General features: G+C 38.4%; 1 protein-coding gene across 1 annotated transcript in view; it reads left to right on the forward strand.

Annotated features, from left to right (window-relative positions):
* Positions 1-20,041, forward strand: part of PROS1 (protein S) — a 102,290-nt gene that overhangs the window by 71,657 nt on the left and 10,592 nt on the right. Inside the window, exons 10-13 of the mRNA XM_075542441.1 lie at positions 5,730-5,919; positions 10,700-10,867; positions 13,662-13,830; positions 19,532-19,680. Coding sequence (XP_075398556.1) covers positions 5,730-5,919; positions 10,700-10,867; positions 13,662-13,830; positions 19,532-19,680 — 676 coding nt within the window. The remainder of the gene's footprint in view (positions 1-5,729; positions 5,920-10,699; positions 10,868-13,661; positions 13,831-19,531; positions 19,681-20,041) is intronic.

Consider the following 20,041-nt stretch of genomic DNA (forward strand, 5'->3'; position numbering starts at 1 on the left):
ATCAATTGTTTTTTTTTGTTTGTTTGTTTTGTTTTTTTCTTCTTTTACAGATTATTAGGGACTCCAACAACTCTTACCACAATCCATACATATACATACATCAATTGTATAAAGCACACCCATACATTCCCTGTCCCAATCATTCTCAAGGCATTTGCTCTTCACTTAAGCCTCTTGCATCAGGTCCTCTTTTTTTCCCCCCCTCCCTCCCTTTTCCCCCCTCCCTCATATGCCCTTGGTAATTTATACCTCGTTATTTTGTCATATCTTGCCCTATTCGGGGTCTCCCTTCCCCCCTTCTCTGCTGTCCCTCTCCCAGGGAAGAGGTCACATGTGGCTCCTTGTAATCAGTTCCCCCTTTCCAACCCACTCACCCTCCACTCTCCCAGCATCGTCCCTCACGCCCTTGGTCCTGAAGGTATCATCCACCCTGGATTCCCTGTATCTCCAACCCTCATATGTACCAGTGTACAGCCTCTGTCCTATCCAGCCCTGCAAGGTAGAATTCGGATCATGGTAGTTGGGGGGAGGAAGCATCCAGGATCTGGGGGAAAGCTGTGTTCTTCATCGATACTACCTCACACCCTAATTAACCCATCTCCTCTCCTAAGCCCCTCTATGAGGGGATCTCCATTGGCTGACACTTGGGCCTTGGGTCTCCACTCTGCACTTCCCCCTTCATTTAATATAATATATATATACACATACATATATACATATACACATAAATACACATACATACACACACTTATATCTTTTTTTTTTTTTGCATGATGCCTTATATCTGGTCCCTTGGGCACCTCGTGATCGCACTGGCCGGTGTGCTTCTTCAATGTGGGCTTATTTGTTTCTGAGCGAGATGGCCGCTTGTTCACCTTCAAGCCTTTAAGACCCCAGACACTATCTCTGGTACTGGCACAATGATAGACACTCAGACCAGTGGAAAAGAATAGAAAGCCCAGGAGTAAAATCATCAGCATATAGACAACTGATCTTCGACAAGGGTCCCAAAAACGTCAAGTGGAAAGCAGATGCCCTCTTTAATAAGTGGTGCTGGAAACAATGGCTATCCACATGTAGAAAGTTGAAACAAGACGTCTACCTCACCCCATGCACAAGAATACACTCAAGGTGGATCACAGATCTAGAAGTCAAACCCCAAACCATCAGGACCATTAAGGAAGGAATCGGGACTAATCTCAGAGCACTGGCCCAGGGAGCACATAGGCTCACTGCAACTGGGAAGGGGACACACACAGGGGATCTGGAAATCGACAAATGGGATCTAATAAGAATAAAACACCTGTGCACCTCGAAAGACTTTGCCAAGAGGGTGACAAGGCAACCCACAGACTGGGAGAAGATTTTTAGTAATGACACGTCAGACAAAGGGCTCATTACTAAAATCTACAACATCATCATGACCTGCAAAAAGAGGAAAACAGTTAACCCCCTAAGAAAGTGGGCAAAAGAAATGAGAAGAACTTTCACTAGAGAGGAGATCAATATGGCCAATAAATATATGAGAAAGTGCTCGAAGTCCCTTGCCATAAGAGAAATGCAAATCAAAACAACCATGAGATACCACCTAACACCCCTGAGGCTAGCCCAGATCAGTAAATCAGAGAGCAACAAGTGTTGGAGGGGCTGTGGTGAAATAGGAACCCTCCTCCACTGCTGGTGGTCGTGCAGATTTGTACAGACACTGTGGAAAGCAATCTGGCGATACCTAAAGAAAATGGAAATTGATCTACCTTACGACCCAGCCATCCCTCTACTGGGCATATACCCGGTTGAAGCAGCAAATAAAACACGACCAGTCATATGCGCTCCAATGTTTATTGCGGCACAATTCACAATAGCAAAGACTTGGAAACAGCCTAAGTTTCCATCGATAGACGAATGGATTAGCAAACTTTGGCACATACACACAATGGAGTATTATGCAGCACTGAAAAGCACCGATGAGCACATGAAACACGTTATTTCATGGAAAGAGCTGGAAGGAATTATGTTAAGCGAGGTAAGCCAGTCCCAAAGGGACAGGTACAACATGAGTCCCCTGAGGTAAGTACAATCAGCATGACAGAAATGAAGCATTAATCCACCCAAGGGGAGGGTATTGTTTATATCTCCACAGGGAAAGTGGGACCAGACTTCAACCCAGTGTCGCAAGGTGTGAATGCATTATCCCGGCGTGGAGGACGGAACCGGTGGAGAGGTCTGGGAGGCAGGCCCCAGCACCATAAATTAAGTGGATTCCTGTCCCTCCCCCGAAAAGAACTTGTTCCAAAGGACGACATTGACCCTGCAGCTATGGGAGATGGACATATTTGATCAGAGCACACGGGAGCAGATGAAGGGGCAGGAGGAGAGAGTGGAGCACAGCCTGGCCCACCAGGCCGTGATGATGATGTTCCTGAGTAGAGTAGCCAGTCCACAGAGAGAACAACATGGCTGGCCCTACTATGAGACATGATGCCCCTCAGTGACTAAGGGCGATACAGGGGACAGCACCGGAGACACAGTGTGGGAATTGCACCTGACCTGATCCCACCACACCGAGGCAATGCACTGGGGGAGTGCAGCGGAACAGCAAGGGAATGGAGTGGCAAGGTCCCCAGGGAATGCTGAAAGTGGACTTTGGGGCCAGGGCGTGGTGCCCCAACAGACTGGACTGGAAAACGCTCCTAAGGGCCAGCAAAGATCCCTGAACTAACTACAAGCTTTTCTCTTGTGAACTGTTTTGTTCTGTTCTTTTTCAGTGGTTTGTTTTGGTTGTTTTGTTGTCTGGTTGTATACTGTTGCTTTGTGTTCCTCTGTCTAGTTTTCGTGCATGTTAGTGACTCCACAGGTCTGTCTGAATAGGACAGGCTGGATGAACTATCTGGATGAAAAACAACGGGACCGACAGTTCCGGGGGGACTTGGGGTGGGGGGTAGGGGGGGGTAAGGAAGTGGTGTTAACAAACCCAGGGACAAGGGAAAAACATGGGACCCCAAAGGGTAGAGAAGGGGGAGTGGCAGGCCTGGTGGGAAATGATCAAGGGTAAGGTTGCTTAGAGAAGAGGTATACTCTAGCCCAGGTGGCGATGAAGCATGGTAGTAGGGCAGGAGGAAGGTCAAGGGAGATGGAGGAAAGAGCTAGGAGTCAAAGGGCATTCATGGAGGTCTAGACAAAGACATGTACATGCAAATATATATAGGAGGTTGGGGAAATAGATCTTTGTGTCTATATTTATAGGTCAAGTATTAAGGTGGCGGAAGGACCTTGGGCCTCTACTCAAACACTCCCTCTATGCATGAATACCTTCTTTTATTAAATTGGAACTCTATGATGCTCACTCTCCCGACACAACAGCTGGAGCCAAAATGGGTGAACAAGTAAATGTGGTGAAGAAAGCGGATGGTGCCAGGCTATCAAAAGAGATAGTGACTGGGGTCTTAAAGGCTTGAAGATAAACAAGCGGCCATCTAGCTCAGAAGCAACAAAGTCCACATGGAAGAACACACCAGCCTGTGTGATCGAGTGGTCCCAAAGGGATCAGTTACCAGGCATCAAAGAACAAAAAATCATATCATTGACTGTACACCCCCAGTGAGTTTTAAAGAAGCCTCCGAGAGCCTATGATTTCAGAGCTGAAACCCACCCCAGACAAGCCTATTATGTCATCTAAGACTTCCAAACCTCAGAAGCGTGAGATGACAAATGGGTGTTAGTTTAAGCCAGTAATTCTGTGATATTTTGTAACAATAGAGTAGTCATATACCCACTCTCTGCCCAGTGTGCCAGGGTGTATATATTGTGAGTTTGGGAGATTCTATGTCTCAAGTCTGCAATTATCCTAAATTTCTGAGAGAATCTCATTGAATATAGACTCTCTTGTTTATATTCAGGAATATTCCAGAGCTGCTATTGAAAAGAAAAGGTTTTCGATACCTTCTTCTCCAACCGCAATCCTGACAGGGGGACTTCTGTTTTGTTTGAGCAGTGATTAGACAGGTTTTATCAGAGGGCACTTTCTTTTTAAAAAATTATTAAATCTTTTTATTGGGGCTCATAAAACTCTTATCACAATCCATCCATACATCAATTGAGTAAAGCACCCTTGTACATTCGTTGCTGGAGGGCACTTTCTGTATGTGAAGTTCTTTCCCTGAATATATGGAGCTGAAGTTACAGCAATGACTGTATTCTTCTTGACCATTTTTTATCTGTCTGTATATTTCTTTTAACATTTCATCTATTTGTATAATCGGATATGAGCCTATGATATTCGTATGCTGTTCAGACAATCATATCCTGCTGTCCTTTTCTCGTTTGTTTGGAACTTTAGGCACCTTTCCAGCCCCAATTTTCTTTAGAAATGGAATTTCTTCTTTTTCACTCTTGGGCATTTCAGTCTATAATTCTGTATGAAAACCATCTTTACTTTTAACTCAAAACTCTTGCAGCGATTTTGATAAAGGCAGTAAGTCTACTTAACCCAGAGAGCATTTTCTTTCGAAAGCCTTACATTAAAAAAAAAAAACATTACATTACATTTAAAAAATGTAATGATGAGCTGTAGAGTTAGATGTCAGATAGGATAGTATTTTGATGATTCCTCTCTATAGCAACATACAGTGGTATGTATGAGGGGCCTTCAAAAAGCTCATAGACAAAAAATCTATTATCTTTTAGTTCCATTTTTCTATGACTTTTTAGAAGTCCCCTCATGGTTGAAGATAAGGGTCTGGGATTCCTTCTTGTTTTGTTTAATAACGATCTTAAGTCTTGAAACTTTAACTTCAATTACTTTTAACTTAATCCAGATGGCTAATATTTATTCAATTACTTTTCTCTTCCTTGTTTGTTCCTTTGGGGAAAAAATCATTTTGACTTGCTGCTCCCTTGGAAGCTCCAATATTGATTCTCATAAATTGTCCCAAGGGAATGGAATCAACACATGTTACTTTTAATCCGACATCCCTAAGATTCTTCTTCCTCTGTACTAGCCCTGCACGTGCCCAGAATGTGAACAGCAACAGGCATAGCCTCAAACACATGGCTCACCTCTATCCCTTAAGCTCTCCTCCCATACATTGTAGCACTGTGATTTATGTAATTAGAATTATTGGAGAGCTTTTGACTTCCAGCGAACAGATCCATTTTAAAGTTGTTGAATTGTTCCTTCCTCACCGCATTTGAAGGCGCAGCTCTGTTTGCGATCATCCAGATGCTCTTTGGTAGAGCTCTGTGAGTGACTCCTTCCTGACATGCATGAGGTCATTGGGAAACTATGCTTTCTGGTGGATGAGCCCATCGTGCAATTGTAGCATCTTTTACTAATCACCTATGGGTACAGAAAAAAAAATCTTCATGTCAGACTGGATTGTGTGTAAAAGCTTCCCAGAGGGATGCAATGTGCCTAAGATTTGTACATAGTATTAATTCTAGTAAATGAAAGCGCAACTTCAAGATGTTTGCCCAAAAAGATGAAAAATTACAAAGGCATCTGTTTAGCAGGGGTCAGAGGATTTGGGGGAGTTGGGGTATGGAACTCGAAGGAAAAATACATAATAATTTGATTTTAAACAATTTTATTCAATCTTTCAATTAATTTCAAGGAACAATATAATTAGTTGACTCAATTTATTCCTGATTGCCAGTACAAGATAAAAAAGCAATCATACATTGGCCCTTCACTATTTCTCACTATTAAGAATCATTATTTGTCCATTGTTTAGGTTTTCAGCTGAATTTGATTTCCGGACATACGATTCAGAAGGTGTAATATTGTATGCAGAATCTCTTGATCACTCTGCTTGGTTCCTGCTGGCACTCCGTGCTGGAAAGATTGAAATTCAATTTAAAAATAAGGATTCAACCAAAATCACCACTGGAGGCAAAGCTATTAATAACGGTCTGTGGAATATGGTATGTTATCCAGGTTTTATAAATCATCTTTTTATCTTGTTACAGTTGGTAAAAAATTGAATATTATAAGTAATTGTGGGTTTGGGCTTATCTGATATTATATGAAATATGCATTGTGAATGTCTCTGAAATATTCTGAGATATGACACGTGTACATAGTATATTTAAGATTTTCCATAGCTATCTGACGTTGTTTTCTGTTATTTGCCTCAACAACTTGGTCTTTCCTTTTTTTAGTGTCAACATTTGAGTGAACTGGGGTATCTCTTCAATAAATCAGGGATTATTATTAGTAAGAAAAACAATTTATACAAATTTATACCAAAAAAAACCCAAACATTGACCAAGGAAATTTCTCAATAGCCACCAAAAATTAAGTGAAAGAGGAATAGAAATAGATATACTATGGTACTCAGACTCCAATTAATCTAATTATATATATAAAATCATAGAGAGAAATGTTTTAACCTAAGCATCCTACATTAAAGACACACACACACACACACACACACACTCAGAGAACAAAATGTGTTTCCATAGAGTTGATTAAGACTTAGAGTAGCTATATAGAACAGAGAACAGGCCCATAGGACTTTTATAGCTGAAATGTTTTGGAAGTTGACTTTCACATCTTTCTCCCACTGCGTATCTACAGTGGGTTGAAAGTGCTGATCTTTTGATTAGATGCCAAGAATTTAATCATTGCAACACTAGGCTCCTCCACATTGAACACCTGTTGTTAGGTGCTGTTGAGTCAGGTCCTACTCATGGCGATCCTGTGTACAACAGCCACAGGCATACGGAGCAATTGCAAATACCATAATGTGGGGCAGACAAACCCTAATTCTCAAAGAAACATCCTTGCATTTCAACGCTTCAAAGAGGACATGTACAGCAGATTTACTTATGCAGCCATGTATCATTTGATCTCTTGACTGCTATTTCCTTGAGCATTTTAACATCAGCTGGTCTTAATGATAGAGTTTAGATGTTAGTATTTTTTAAATTCCTCATCTTTTCTTTTTTATATTTAACGATTGAAAACAACACTTTAGTTCACTGGATTAAAATGGGACCCATTTAGCCTCAGGGACTATTAGTACGAGTCCACACTGAGGAGCCCTGCTGGTGGACTGGTTACGCTTTAGGCTGTAATCCAAAGGTATGCAGTTCACAGATCCAAATCAGCTTTCCTGTGAGAGAAAGAAAGACTGGACCTTCTTCTTCTGTAGATAGTTACAGCCTCGGAAACTCACGGGGCAATTTTACTCTGTCCTATTGGGTCACTACGAGTTGGCACAACCTTGGTGGCAGTGAATTTTGTGGGGTTTTTAACAGTGAGGAAAAGTCTTTTCTTCAATTGAGTCATTGATACTTCCAGCAGAGGAAAGCTGAGAGATCATCTACCCCTTTCAATATGAACTTACTGCACTGTGGTGCTCTAAAGAGGCACTTTCTAGGCCCACAGAGTTGGATGAGAGGTATTTTTGAGAAGCCATATGAAGCCATCATGAATTTATTTCATGTGTTCTCTTACCCACTTATGCATTAATCTATAAAGTAACCTGATGGGTGCTCCCAAGTTCAAGGAGGTAAAAATGTGCCAAGAAATATTCTTTGCTGTAGAATTAAGTGTTTCAAAAGTTTAGTATATTTTGCAGCCTAACAAATGAATGGAATACAACATAGATATATTACAGTTGAGGTATACACAAACTGCAATGGACAAAATTGTATTTATCCCAAAAGGGGTCTCTCTGTTTTTTTGGCAACCACAGACTGTAGACTCCTCACTTTGAAAGATTCCAGCCTCCTCCCACTGAAAGTGGATCCTTCACAATGCTTCACAGAAACCACCAAAATTCTCTGGCTTCTTCTGATACTGTCATAAGAGTAGCTTTGCTTTTTAGAGTGAGAGTTGTCTAGCATCTTTGGTGCATACAACTTTCCCACCACTGTGCTGAAGAACACACCATTACTGCCCAATGTGCCCAAATATCTGTTATAAAATCTCCTGTACAGGCAAAGTTATTTGTTATAGATTCTCCTGTACAGGCAAAAGGTAGAATTTACATACATTGAAAACACCAGCAGTTTCAAGGGGAGGTTAAAGTCCTAGGTAACATATGTAACATGTAATAAAGAAGATAAATGTTTGCCTGTGATGGTAACAATTGTTCCTGGATAATGTAATACAACAGGATTCAGAGCTTGGGGAAAGGAAGCTCTCCAATTACAAACATTTTTATCTCGTGTGTTTTTTTTTATCATTTTATAAAATAAACTGTGGTTTTGATCTTGTCATTTTGTAATATGCTAGTAGTTTAATTAAAAACCCTGGCTTAGGAGCTTACTAGAACTTTATATTAAATATAATGATTTTAATAAACTTAACATATAAGCAAGTGAGAAAATTTCTAATCTGTTAATAAATTAGATGCTGAATGTTTTAACAATGAATGACTTTATTTCAATATCTTTGCACTTTATGCATTCTCATGCTCCTAATATAAATAGGATTTGCCTTAATATTCTATATTTTTAATTTAAAACTATTATTATTATATTATACTTTCCTAATTTATAAACTATGCTTATTCATTTTTTACATAATTTAAAAATTTTTGGTTTTGATGTTAAGCATATATAAAGGAAAACATACACAGATTCAACAGTTTCTACAAGTACCAGTTGGTGACATTGTTCATAGTATTTGAGTTATATAACCCTCTCACTCATCTTTCTGAGTTATCATCGCTTATTAATATAAACTCCCTGCTCTCTAAGGTTCCTATCCAAAATTCAGGATGCTGTTGTTAGTTTGATCCCATACGGGTTGTCCTTTAAAAGGATCCTCGAGGCAGATTATTATTTTTTTTAACCACAAATCCTTAAACAAGAGGATATTTCAGATTATTGCTATAGGGAAAAATAAAAGCAGATCGTGAATAATGACGTAGAGTGGCATCTGGAATCAGAAAAGTCAGCGATGATAAGGTTCAATCTAATTAGGGTCTGGAGGGCACACGCCTAGAAGATGGTTTTGCACTATGGGCACAAGTACAGTATCGCAAGGGGAGAGAATATGTTTGGTATTTTGAAAAACAAAACAAAGGTCAAGATAGATGCAGTGAAGTGAGCTGAAAATGAGGTTAGAATGTGGTTTCTGATAAGATCTTGCAGGCCCTTGAGGGCCCTATTGAAGCCTTGGGTGTTATGGGTAAATCCTTGCATGGTTTTGAGAATTGGCATGCTTTAATTTTCCTGTTTGAAAGATAATCAGGACCAGATGGCTTTGAGCAGACTAAACAGTAGGGAGTAAGAATAGAGTAAAATGTGGTGTGATGATGGTAATGATGCTATTATAATAATCTAGTAAAGACCATTACAATAATTTAGTCCGACGAAGCTAGTAATTATGTCCAAAGTGTAGAGGTAAAGTAGAGAGAAATGGTCAAAATAAGTATATTTTTAAAAGCAAGCCTTTAATTGATGACATATAAAATTTTTGAGTAATCAGCATAAAGATTGTTTTTGAGATCATGAACATGGTTATGTGAATCAATGACTGTAGACTTTGTCTCATCAATTCCCAAACACTAATGATACTTCTTTACTATCAAGTCATGAAGTCTATTGATCATATAAGAATAAAATAATTAATAAAATGATACACTCATATATACCTAATATAAATCAATATAATGCTCTAATATTATATAAATAAATAAAAGGAACTTCTTTTTAAACAACATAATATATATTTCAGTAGGCATATGTTCAAGTACAACAGTCTAATTCTCTGTTGCATACTTACCCCCTAAAATGCTTATCACATAAAGTGGTCAAAACTCTCCTTGCCAAAAGCGTTCTCCTATGCATAGTGTTGAGCACCTGGTAGGAGGAAGGCTATGGAGGACGATGAAGGCCCTGGATCCATTTGCATGGATTAAGCCTCCATTGAGTGTCCTTGGACCATTGACTGGATGTAAATAGTCTTATCCTCAGATAGTGTGCATTTGAAAGTCGGTTACTAAAAGTATTCACTGTCACTGAGTCATTGTAATGTACAGGGTATGTTATATATATATATACACACACACATACATATATATATCACAAGGTATATAGTATATATCGTACAGGGCGCACAGTATAGTTCACTGGCCTTGTGAGTTAGGTTAAAATTTAACAACCTTACCATTTGTTTTCCCTTTTAACCTGCTTTACTTTTCATTATTTTCTACTTTCTTTCAGATTGAGGGTTTTCTGTGTTTAATTTTGTTGTGGTTGGGATTATTTTTTGGGGGGGGGTATGATTTTTTCTTTAAATGAAATCTAAGAAAGGTAAATCTAGAAAGACAGGAACTAGATTAATAGATCCTTAAGGTTATGATAGGGGAGGTTGAGGGAAATGGGGAACTAATGATAATGGATTCAAGAATGAAGAGTATCATCTAACATTTATTGTGACAATGATTGTACAATTCTTTTTCATTATGTAAACCATTGAATTTTATGATATACAAATGAAGTCCATAAAATGGCTAAAAAATTTTAAAATGCAGTATATGTAAAATTTCATTTAAAACTGTCACATTTTTACCTGTTATAATAATTTGGTGTTTCAAAGAGTTTGAAGAAAAATTTAAAATATATTAAATTGATTCTTTTGAAGAATTAATTTATTGAAATAATAACAGGATTTTGAGCCTCAGTGTTTCAATTGCATGCATGGTGTTTGGTTTTGTTTGATAATTATTTATATTTTTAATTACAGGTTTCTGTAGAAGAATTAGAACACAGTATTAGTGTTAAAATAGCCAAAGAAGCCGTGATGAATATAAATAAACCTGGAAGACTTTTTAAGCCCACAAATGGATTTCTGGAAACCAAAGTATATTTTGCGGGATTTCCTCGGAAAATGGCAAATGCATTCATTAAACCGGTAATGACCTAAGCCCATATCTCTCATCATGGGTTTATCTGTAACAGGTTTAAATATGTGTGCTTCTAAGAGTTAATAGAAGTTATTTTATGAATATACCAAGTGTGAAATTCAAATTAAACATGGGAAAATAACATTACTGGCACTAGAAATTATATTAAGGAAATGAATGTTCTTTATTGAAATTTTAAAAATTCCTACCTAGCATTATTTATGAAGATGTAAATATAATATTGATATCATAGTGAACTACACCAAATATTAACATGTGAATACACATTTTTACTCCAAAAATTTATGATTTTGTAAAAGCCAAAGGTTTTAGTACTTGTTTGGGTGGCCAAAGATTGCTTTGTGGATTTGAAAAATAATCTTAACTGAGGGCCTAAGTGCAGGCTGTAGTAAATTGAGGTCAGGATGATTTTCTGAATATGGTGTTTGTCTCTAACTATGGAATATGTTTCTGAAGGGAAATTTTTGAAATTACATTTGAAATCACGGACCTGCTGAATACACTTATTTCTTGATTTAATTTAAACATTTATCATTATATAACTGTTTTAACTTGAAAAAGATTTGGTATATGTGATATAAAACACATTAGTTAAGCCCTATCAAAGTGATAGACCTGTTCTTTTTTTTTAATATACCTGTTCTTTGACCTTAATAAACAAAGACACTTAGAAGGTTTATTAAAACAATTTTAAAAGTCAACTCTTTATGAAATGACCATGGCCATGTTGTTGTTGGTTAAGAGTTGGACTGCAGACAACAAGATTCATGGTTCAAACCTGGAAGAAAGTTGAGGCTTTCTGCTCCCAGAAACTTCCACAGCCTTGGAAGCCCTATGTAATGCCATGATGAGTCTGAAACACTTCTATGGCACTGAATTGGACCTGCCTTTGGTCTGGCTGGATGCTTTGGAAAAATGACATGAATAACAATGAGAATGGGGAAAAAGGGAATGTTCTAAAATTTATTGTGGTAAAGATTGCACAACTCTTCTTGATATGGTTGAGCTATTGAATTGTATCATATGTGGATACCATGGGACCAATGGTTCTGGGGACAACAGGAAAGAGGAAGAGGTGGGGGAAAGGGATGGAGAAGCCAACAAACCCAGAGTCAAGGGAACAACAAGAGATCTAACACTGATGGCAAGGAGGATGTAGAATGCCTGGTAGGGCTTGATCAAGTGCAGTGTACCTGAGAGAAAGTACAGAGAGTCAAGTGAAGGTCGAATACGATAGTGGAACAGGAGGAAAGTAAAAGGAAATAGAGGAAAGAACTAGAAAACAAAAAACATTTATAGAGGTATAAACAGGCATGTGCACATGTAAATATATTAATATGTAATGATAGGGATGTAGGTCTATGTACATATATTTACGTTAAGTATTCAAATAGCAGACAGGCATTGGGCCTTTACTCAAGTACTCCTTCAATGCAAAAACATTGTGTTCTAATAACCTGGAATTCTGTGATGCTCACCTTCTCAATGGAGCAACAAGGAATCACTGAAGACAAAATGGGTGCATAAGTTAATGTGGTGAAGAAAGCTGATGGTGCCCGGCTATTACAAGATATAGTGTCTGGGGTCTTAAAGGCTTGAAGTGAAACAAGTAGCCATCTAGTAGGGAAGCAACAAAGCCCACATGGAAGAAGCACACCAACCCATGTCATCACAAGGTGTTGACAGGATCAGGTCCCTGGCATCAGAAGACCCAAAACAAACGATCATTTTGATGTGAATGAGGGGGCTTGAAATAGAGACCCAAAGCCCATCTGTAGACAATTGGGTTTTGGACATCCCCTCACAGAAGGGTCAAAAGGAAGGGACGAGTTAGCCAGGGTGCAGTATAGCACCAACAAAACACACAACATTCCTCTAGGTCTTTAGTGCTTCCCCTGCTCCCCCAACCGCCACCGCTCTAATGACCCCAGTTCTATCTTACAAATCTGGCTGGACTGAAGCATGTACATGGCTACAGATGAGTGCTCTCAATACATGGAATCCAGGACAAATAAACCGCGTCAGGACACAGTATTGAGAATAACAATACCATGAGGGTAAGGGAAAGTCGGGGGAGAAAGGGAACCGATTGAACATGCCCCCCACTCCAAGGGGACGAACAACAGAAACATGGGTGAAGGGAAACAACAGACAGTATAAAATATGAAAATAAAAATAATGTATAAATTATTAAGGGTTCATGAGGGTGGGGGAGGGAGAGGAAAAAAGAGGAGCTGATACCAAGTGTTCAAGTAGAAAGAAAATGTTATGGAAATGATGATGGCGGCAAATGTGCTTGATGCAATTGATGTGTGGATTGTTATGAGAGCTGTAAAAGCTCCCAAAAAATGAGTTATTAAAATATGCTAACATGCTTTTGTTCCTGAAGAGGCTTATAGTCTGATCCATAAATCAAAAGCTATCCACCAAGTTCAGTGACAGAGAAGTCAAAAACAGTTTAGCACTCAGCACTTCACCTGGAGGCACTTAACAGAACTTTCGAGTTGCCATTCAATGTCATAGGTAAGGCAGGTGGATTCCAGGGGATATTTATGATGAGATAAACTCACTTTTACTGAAACAGTATCCATATGAAGGAAAGCTCTAAAAGAAAAAAGGTAAATATTATGTAGAATTGTGGAAAATATGCTTAAATGGCCTCCAAGAGAAAAGCGTTTCTGCCAGATTTAAAATCTATACTTAAAAATCAAGCAAGTCAACTATCAGTCTGACTTGTTTAAATTTAAAATGCATTCCTTGACCCGTACTTTAATTTGATAGATTAATCCTCGCCTGGATGGATGTATACGAGGTTGGAACTTGATGAATCAAGGAGCTTCAGGAGTAAAGGAAATAATTCAAGAAAAACAAAATAAGCATTGCCTCGTCAGTGTGGAAAAGGGTTCTTATTATTCTGGTTCCGGAGTTGCTCAATTTATCATCAATTACAGTAAGTGAGTCCTCATTTCTCATGAGCGACTAATTGTTTTCACTCACAAATACTCGTGACTCCATCAATACATATCATTCAATACTTTTTATGTTCCTGGCTTACTCTTGTTCTTTAAAACATTTTTAACAAATGTTATTAAATTGTAAATGAGCTGGGGGTTTTACGTTTCAGATCTTCATGTCTTCAATGAGTAGTGAAAACTACTAATCAAGTGCTACAGTTGCTAACCTTACCACCCTCCCTGGAGTTCTCTTCTCCCTCTTGTAGACTACTATGTTACCCTTCCCCAAGGCGATATCTGTCAACTCACTAGCCTGCTGCTACATCTTCCCTTCCTTGCCCACCCGACCTGGCTTACTCTTGTTATAAATTTCCCATGGATACAAGGGGGCTTCAAAATGTTCTTGGGAAAATTCCATTCTTTCCATGTTATTTTTCCATGAGCTTTTTGCAAATGGTGTTGACTATACTTATGCTACTATTTATGTTACTATTTAACATTTACTGAATTATAACTTGATTAATGTGGAGTATTTTCCATCGACCACTTTCAAAGTTCACATGGTACAAGCACATTCTTTTACATACGGCAGGAGGAGCCCTGGTGGTGAAGGTGAAGTAAGTTATACACCGACCTGCTAACAATCAGGTCAGTAGTTTGAAAAAGTTTGAAAAGTCTGAAAAACCTACACGGGCAGTTTTACATTGTCTTGGAGAGCCTCTAGGAGTCAGAATCAGCTCACTGCAATTGTTCTTGGTATTTCTTTGTTTGTTTACTATAAAATATCTTTTATGACCTATTACACAAAAACTACTTGTAATTGGGGGGAGGGTTATGAAGAAGAGCAGGGAAATGGGTATACATTTCCCTTTTGTCTACAGTTTCCGAGGTCTCTATCACCTCACATCAGCCCACACTTGCATTTTCGCAACCTCACCTCACTGCCATGCATTAAGTTGAGGCCGACTCATAAGGACTCTGAAGAAGGTAAAGTCACCTCTGTGAGTTTCTGAGACTAACTCTTTATGAGAGTAGACAGCCCCATCTTTCTCCAGTGGAGCAGCTGTTGGTTTTGAACTGCAGACCTTGCGGTTAGTAGACCCACTCTTAACTCCCTATTCTACCAAGGCTCCTTGAAATTTAGCAAGTTGTTAAAAATTTTTACCTAAATTACTTTTACCAGAATGTCTGATGTCTGCTCCAGGTAAGCACACCCTCTCATCATAGTACTTCGTGGAAGTCCCCTTCTTCCTCTAGGTTTTGAATTGTTTGTTGTTCTGGAACCTCAACACATTAATAGAGGAAATTGTGATTATGTAGATAACACAGCCCCAGAAAAACAACAACACATTTTTTTCTGGGTGTCTTGGTTTTTAGGCCTATTCTTGGGTTATTTGGAGTGCTGATTCAGAAAAAAATGGAGTGCTATTCTTTGGATAGACTTTATCAGTTCTAATTTCTTAGATATGGTGTTCCAGTATATTATCAGCTCTTAAATTATACTAATTTATTAATTTATCATCCTAGTTTTAAATCTCAGAAGAATTCAGACCCACAAATTACAGGATAAGACAAAAGAGGTAATACATATTTGAAAAGAATTAGGTATTAAGGAACTTCCAAGGGAGGCTGTACATGGACCAATGGTGGCTAGTTGGTTACACATTGAGCTGCCAATCATAAGGTCAGTGGTTCGAACCCATCAGTCACTCTACTACAGCCTTGAAAAGATTGAAAGATTTGGAAACCCAAAGGGGCAGGTCCTCTCTGTCCTATAGGGTTAGTATGTGTTAGAATTGATTGGATGGTCGTGAGTTTTCCATTTTGCTACGGGGAACTGTGCAATATCGAGAGAGACTACACATTGGATTTGCTGTCTGCAAAGTCAGAACACAACTTGAGTCCGGGGGGTGGGGGGGAGGGAGAAGAAAATTGAAAAGACACATCTAGGGATGGTGTGAGGGCAATTTAGAGCATCAAAAATGTAAGACTTCACAGCAATTTTCATACATATATTTAACATATAAATTCTTCTAAAATTTATGCAGTAAACATTTCAAAACACATTTTAATATATAGAAAGCAATGGATACATTGTGTTAAATGTTTCAGAGGTAAAGTTGACACCAACCCTCTTAAACAAAAAACGCTTAACTTTTTTTTAAGAGAATCTGTGCACAGAGAAGTTGTGCCATCATATAACAAGACTGTGGAACTTTTAAATTTTTATAAAAGAGTTTGAACCAATTTGGGCTTCAGACATTAGAAGCTCTATTTTGTACCAAACTCATTACCGGCCAGTCTATAATGATTCACAGTGACCCCATAGGACAGAGTGGAAGTTCTCCTGTAGGTTTCTGAGTCGGTACATTTTTATGGAGGGAGCAGAAAGTCTCATTTTTCTCTTGGAGGGTGTCTGGTGGGCCTGAATATCAGCCAAACTCTTAATCTACTACACTGTCAGGGCTCCCTAGTTGTTTTGTGGTAACTCTTATTGTTGCCCTCCTTTTAGGACAACAAGCTGAAACTGCCTGCTATTCAGTTTCTAATGAAGGTGAGGTGATACTTGGGAGAATTCCAAGTTCTTCTAGTTTGTACTGTTCAAATGTTTCTCTGGATCAAAGGATACTCTGTGGAGTATAAGGTGACCAAACTATTTAGTGCAACACAAACTACTTTCAATAAAGCCAGTATGCTTCCGCTACAGTAAAATATACTGATTTTTTGTGGGCAAGTCGAGGGAAGAGTGGTATATGGTATATGTTCTGTGCCTCAAGACTAGAGCTGAGAGGAGAGACTGGTGCCCTTCTTGGAATCAGCAGGTCAAATACACCCAGAAACAAATCTAACAGTGGAGGCACCAAAGTATGTGTTGGTCAGTGATCGTCTGACTTTTGTTGTTGTAAGGGTGAAAGTAGTGCTCACTCTAGTTTCTAAGCAGAGGAGGACTCTTACCAAACTGACTTCAGGTTTTAACCTTTTCAAATACTACTTAAGGGGTCCGTCTTTTTTTTTTTAAAATAAATCATTTTATTGGGGTTCTGACAGCCCTTATAACAATCCATACATTAATTGTATCAAGCACATTTTTACATATGTTAACATCGTCATTGCCAAAACATTTTCTTTCTACTCGAGCCTTTGGTATCAGCTCCTCCCTCACTTTCCCACCCTTGTGAACCCTTGATAATACACAGTCCACTGTCTCCCTTCACTCATGTTTCTGTTGTTTGTCCCCCTGGGCAGGGAGCGGGGGAGACAGAGTGGTGTGTGTGTGTGTGTGTGCGCTTTATGTCTATCATTGTGATCGGTTCAGGGGTCCACCTTTGATACACATTCTTGCCTCATATATTCAAGGATTCTGTAGGATACAGTCTTAGAATTACATTAGCTCTTTAAAAGGTTATGTAAAGGTTCTTAAAAGTTTGATCAAATTCTCTTCCAGAGATGTTTATAAATTTATATTCGTACCAGTAGAATGAGAGAGCTGTGTTTAAAGTTTGTTTCCTAATTTCATAGTCTAAAAAATTAATCTTGGAACTTAAAATTTTAATATTGATTAACTTTCCAATGTTTATTAGCCGTTTTACATCTTTTTTTCCTAGTCATTTTATATCTCCATTATTTTATTGGTTATTTTTTTCTGTTTTAGAAATTTACTATTTGAGCTACTAATCTTTTGCATTGTAAGCTACATTTAATATTAATTTATGATATTTCATTTTAAAGATAAAATTAATTTTTTATTGGACTGTTATTTGTAGCACTTAGCTACACTTTTCAGGAAGAGTATTACACTAGTGTTTTTGTTTTCTTAACATAATTAATTCCATAACTTTAATTTTAGCTCTGTTCTACTTATGAAGTTTTAAGAAATGTTTTAAATGTATTTGAGTAAATGTAGGGGAAAAAAAACTAAAATTCTTAAGATTTATTCAAAGGATAAAAATTCCTGAAAGAAGAAAGAATATAAGCACATTGTACTTGAAAAATACTTTCATAAATTATTTGTTTCATGAAAAATTTGAAAGTGAATTATTTGATGATTAATGTTCAGTGCTAGATGATTACATCTGCACATTTGCCTGTTCATTTTTGTTTGAGTTTGTTAATGACTTTTACTACAGTGGAAAGAGGCCTGGTGGTGTAGTGGGTTATGCATTGAGCTGCTAACCTCACGATCAGCAGTTCAAAACCTCGGGAGAAAGATAAGGCTTTTTATCCCTAGAAAGATTGACAGTCCCCCAAGTGCACAAGGGCAGTTCTGCTGTGCGCTACAGGGTCACTATGAGTCATAATTGACTGCATGACAGAGAATTGTTGAGTTTTTATATTAAATTTATTTATTTCAAAATTATGGTATTTGTTTCTGGGTGGAAGCTAAAGAATTATAATGCAAATCATGTTTTATATGGCTAAGTAAGAGAATATCTTAACAAAGAAAAATTATTTTTCCGTTTACATGAACTCGTCCAAAGGCCGTCGGGAGTAATTTAGCATAGCAACCCAGCAGGACAGAGTAGAACTGTCGCCGTGTGTTTCCGAGACTAAATCTTTACAGGAGTAGAAAGCCTCATCTTCTCTCACAAAGGCTGGTAGTTTCAAACTGCCGACCTTGTGATTAGCAGGTCAACATGTAATCCACCACGACCCCAGGGTCATGATGAGTTGGCATTGACTTGATGATAGTGAGTTAGTTTTATGGAGCGCTATTTGGGCTATTGTTATATGTTTCTTCATATATTAGTTATATGAATAAGACTTTATTCCCATGGTGAATTAATATTCTTAGGAATCCACCTATTTCAGAAGGAAATTAGCTTACCAAGTATTCTTTGTGTAATTATTATGGTAAACAAAGTTAAGAGACGGATGTGTACCTCCCAAAGCTTGCTTTCTAATAAGGCAGAGATATATAATGTAGACATTGAGATGATTAAATATTAAGAGCACCATGGAATAAGATTCTAATTTCAACATCAACTGCTTACTTCAGAGTATTTTTTGTACTATTGAACTTTAAAAATTTTGGCACACCTAATGGGTGTGGACTTGTGTGTGCGCACACATGAGGGAGAAGGACCGTCAAAAGGTCATGGGAACAAGGGAATTGAAAGATCGTGGAGTTTTTTTCACTAACTTTTTGAAGCCCTCTCTGAGCATCTGATCCCTTTATAGAGTTTAAGGCATGGAGGTATTTAGTAGTAGCTGCATGGCCTTTAGTAGCCCTGGTGATTTAGTGGTTACCCAATGGGCTGCTCCTGGGGAGTGGGGGCGGGGGGGGCTTGCTACCCCCCAAAAGTTATAGTTTAGAAAAGCCACAGGGGCAGTCCTATCTTATCCTATAGGGCCATTATGAGTTGAATTTGGCTTGATGGCGGTGAGAGACAGTATTGAACTTTGGCCTCTGCATACTATAAATTTATTGAACCACTTCCTTTTAAGTATCTACTTTAAACTGTGACTCATCTGAGATACGAATATTGGTTAATACTCAAGCCAGAAAGAAGAGCTGTTAAAGTACAAATAGGCAAAGATCACACACAATTCTACTCTAGGATGGGCAACAGAAACATGTGACTCCATTCATATATTTCTTGTCTAGTATGGCTCTGAGTAACAACTGGATTACAATAAATTCTTCAGGTTAATTTTAGGAGTATGCTGATCGGCTTCTGTTTTCATTGTTTTTAACAGAAAACACTTCCAATCCTGAGGATTGGCAAATCAATGGGTCCTTGACTATCCGCCCATCCACAGGCACTGGCGTTATGTTTGCCTTGACTTCTGGTAAAACAGTGCCCTTTGCCTTATCCTTGGAGGACTCCATCTCTGGAAAATTTCAGGTAACTTTCCATCTAAATCTCACTACTCCCCACCCCCCATCATCTTTAAAATGGACACAACAGCAAATAGACTCAAAAAGCTATTTTAAAGATTGAAGGAGATAGCTCATGTAAAGTCCCGCATCAAGCTGGGTGGAAATGAAAGGAAAAGAAAGAGATATATACAAAGTATGGGATCAGGAGGACTCTACTAGTCACAGTTTCTTAACTTTAGAATAACAAAAGCACTAGGTTCAAGGACAATCACATGGATGTGCAGGATTCAAGAGAGTCTCAAAGAGATCATAAATAGCTGAGTTATCCCTCAATGCTTTTAGCAGCAAAGTCACAAACAGTCGTTTTGCAATGCTTTTGTCTGCAG

This window comes from Tenrec ecaudatus, chromosome 2, assembly GCF_050624435.1.
Source record: "Tenrec ecaudatus isolate mTenEca1 chromosome 2, mTenEca1.hap1, whole genome shotgun sequence".
In the NCBI taxonomy this organism is placed as follows: domain Eukaryota; kingdom Metazoa; phylum Chordata; class Mammalia; order Afrosoricida; family Tenrecidae; genus Tenrec; species Tenrec ecaudatus.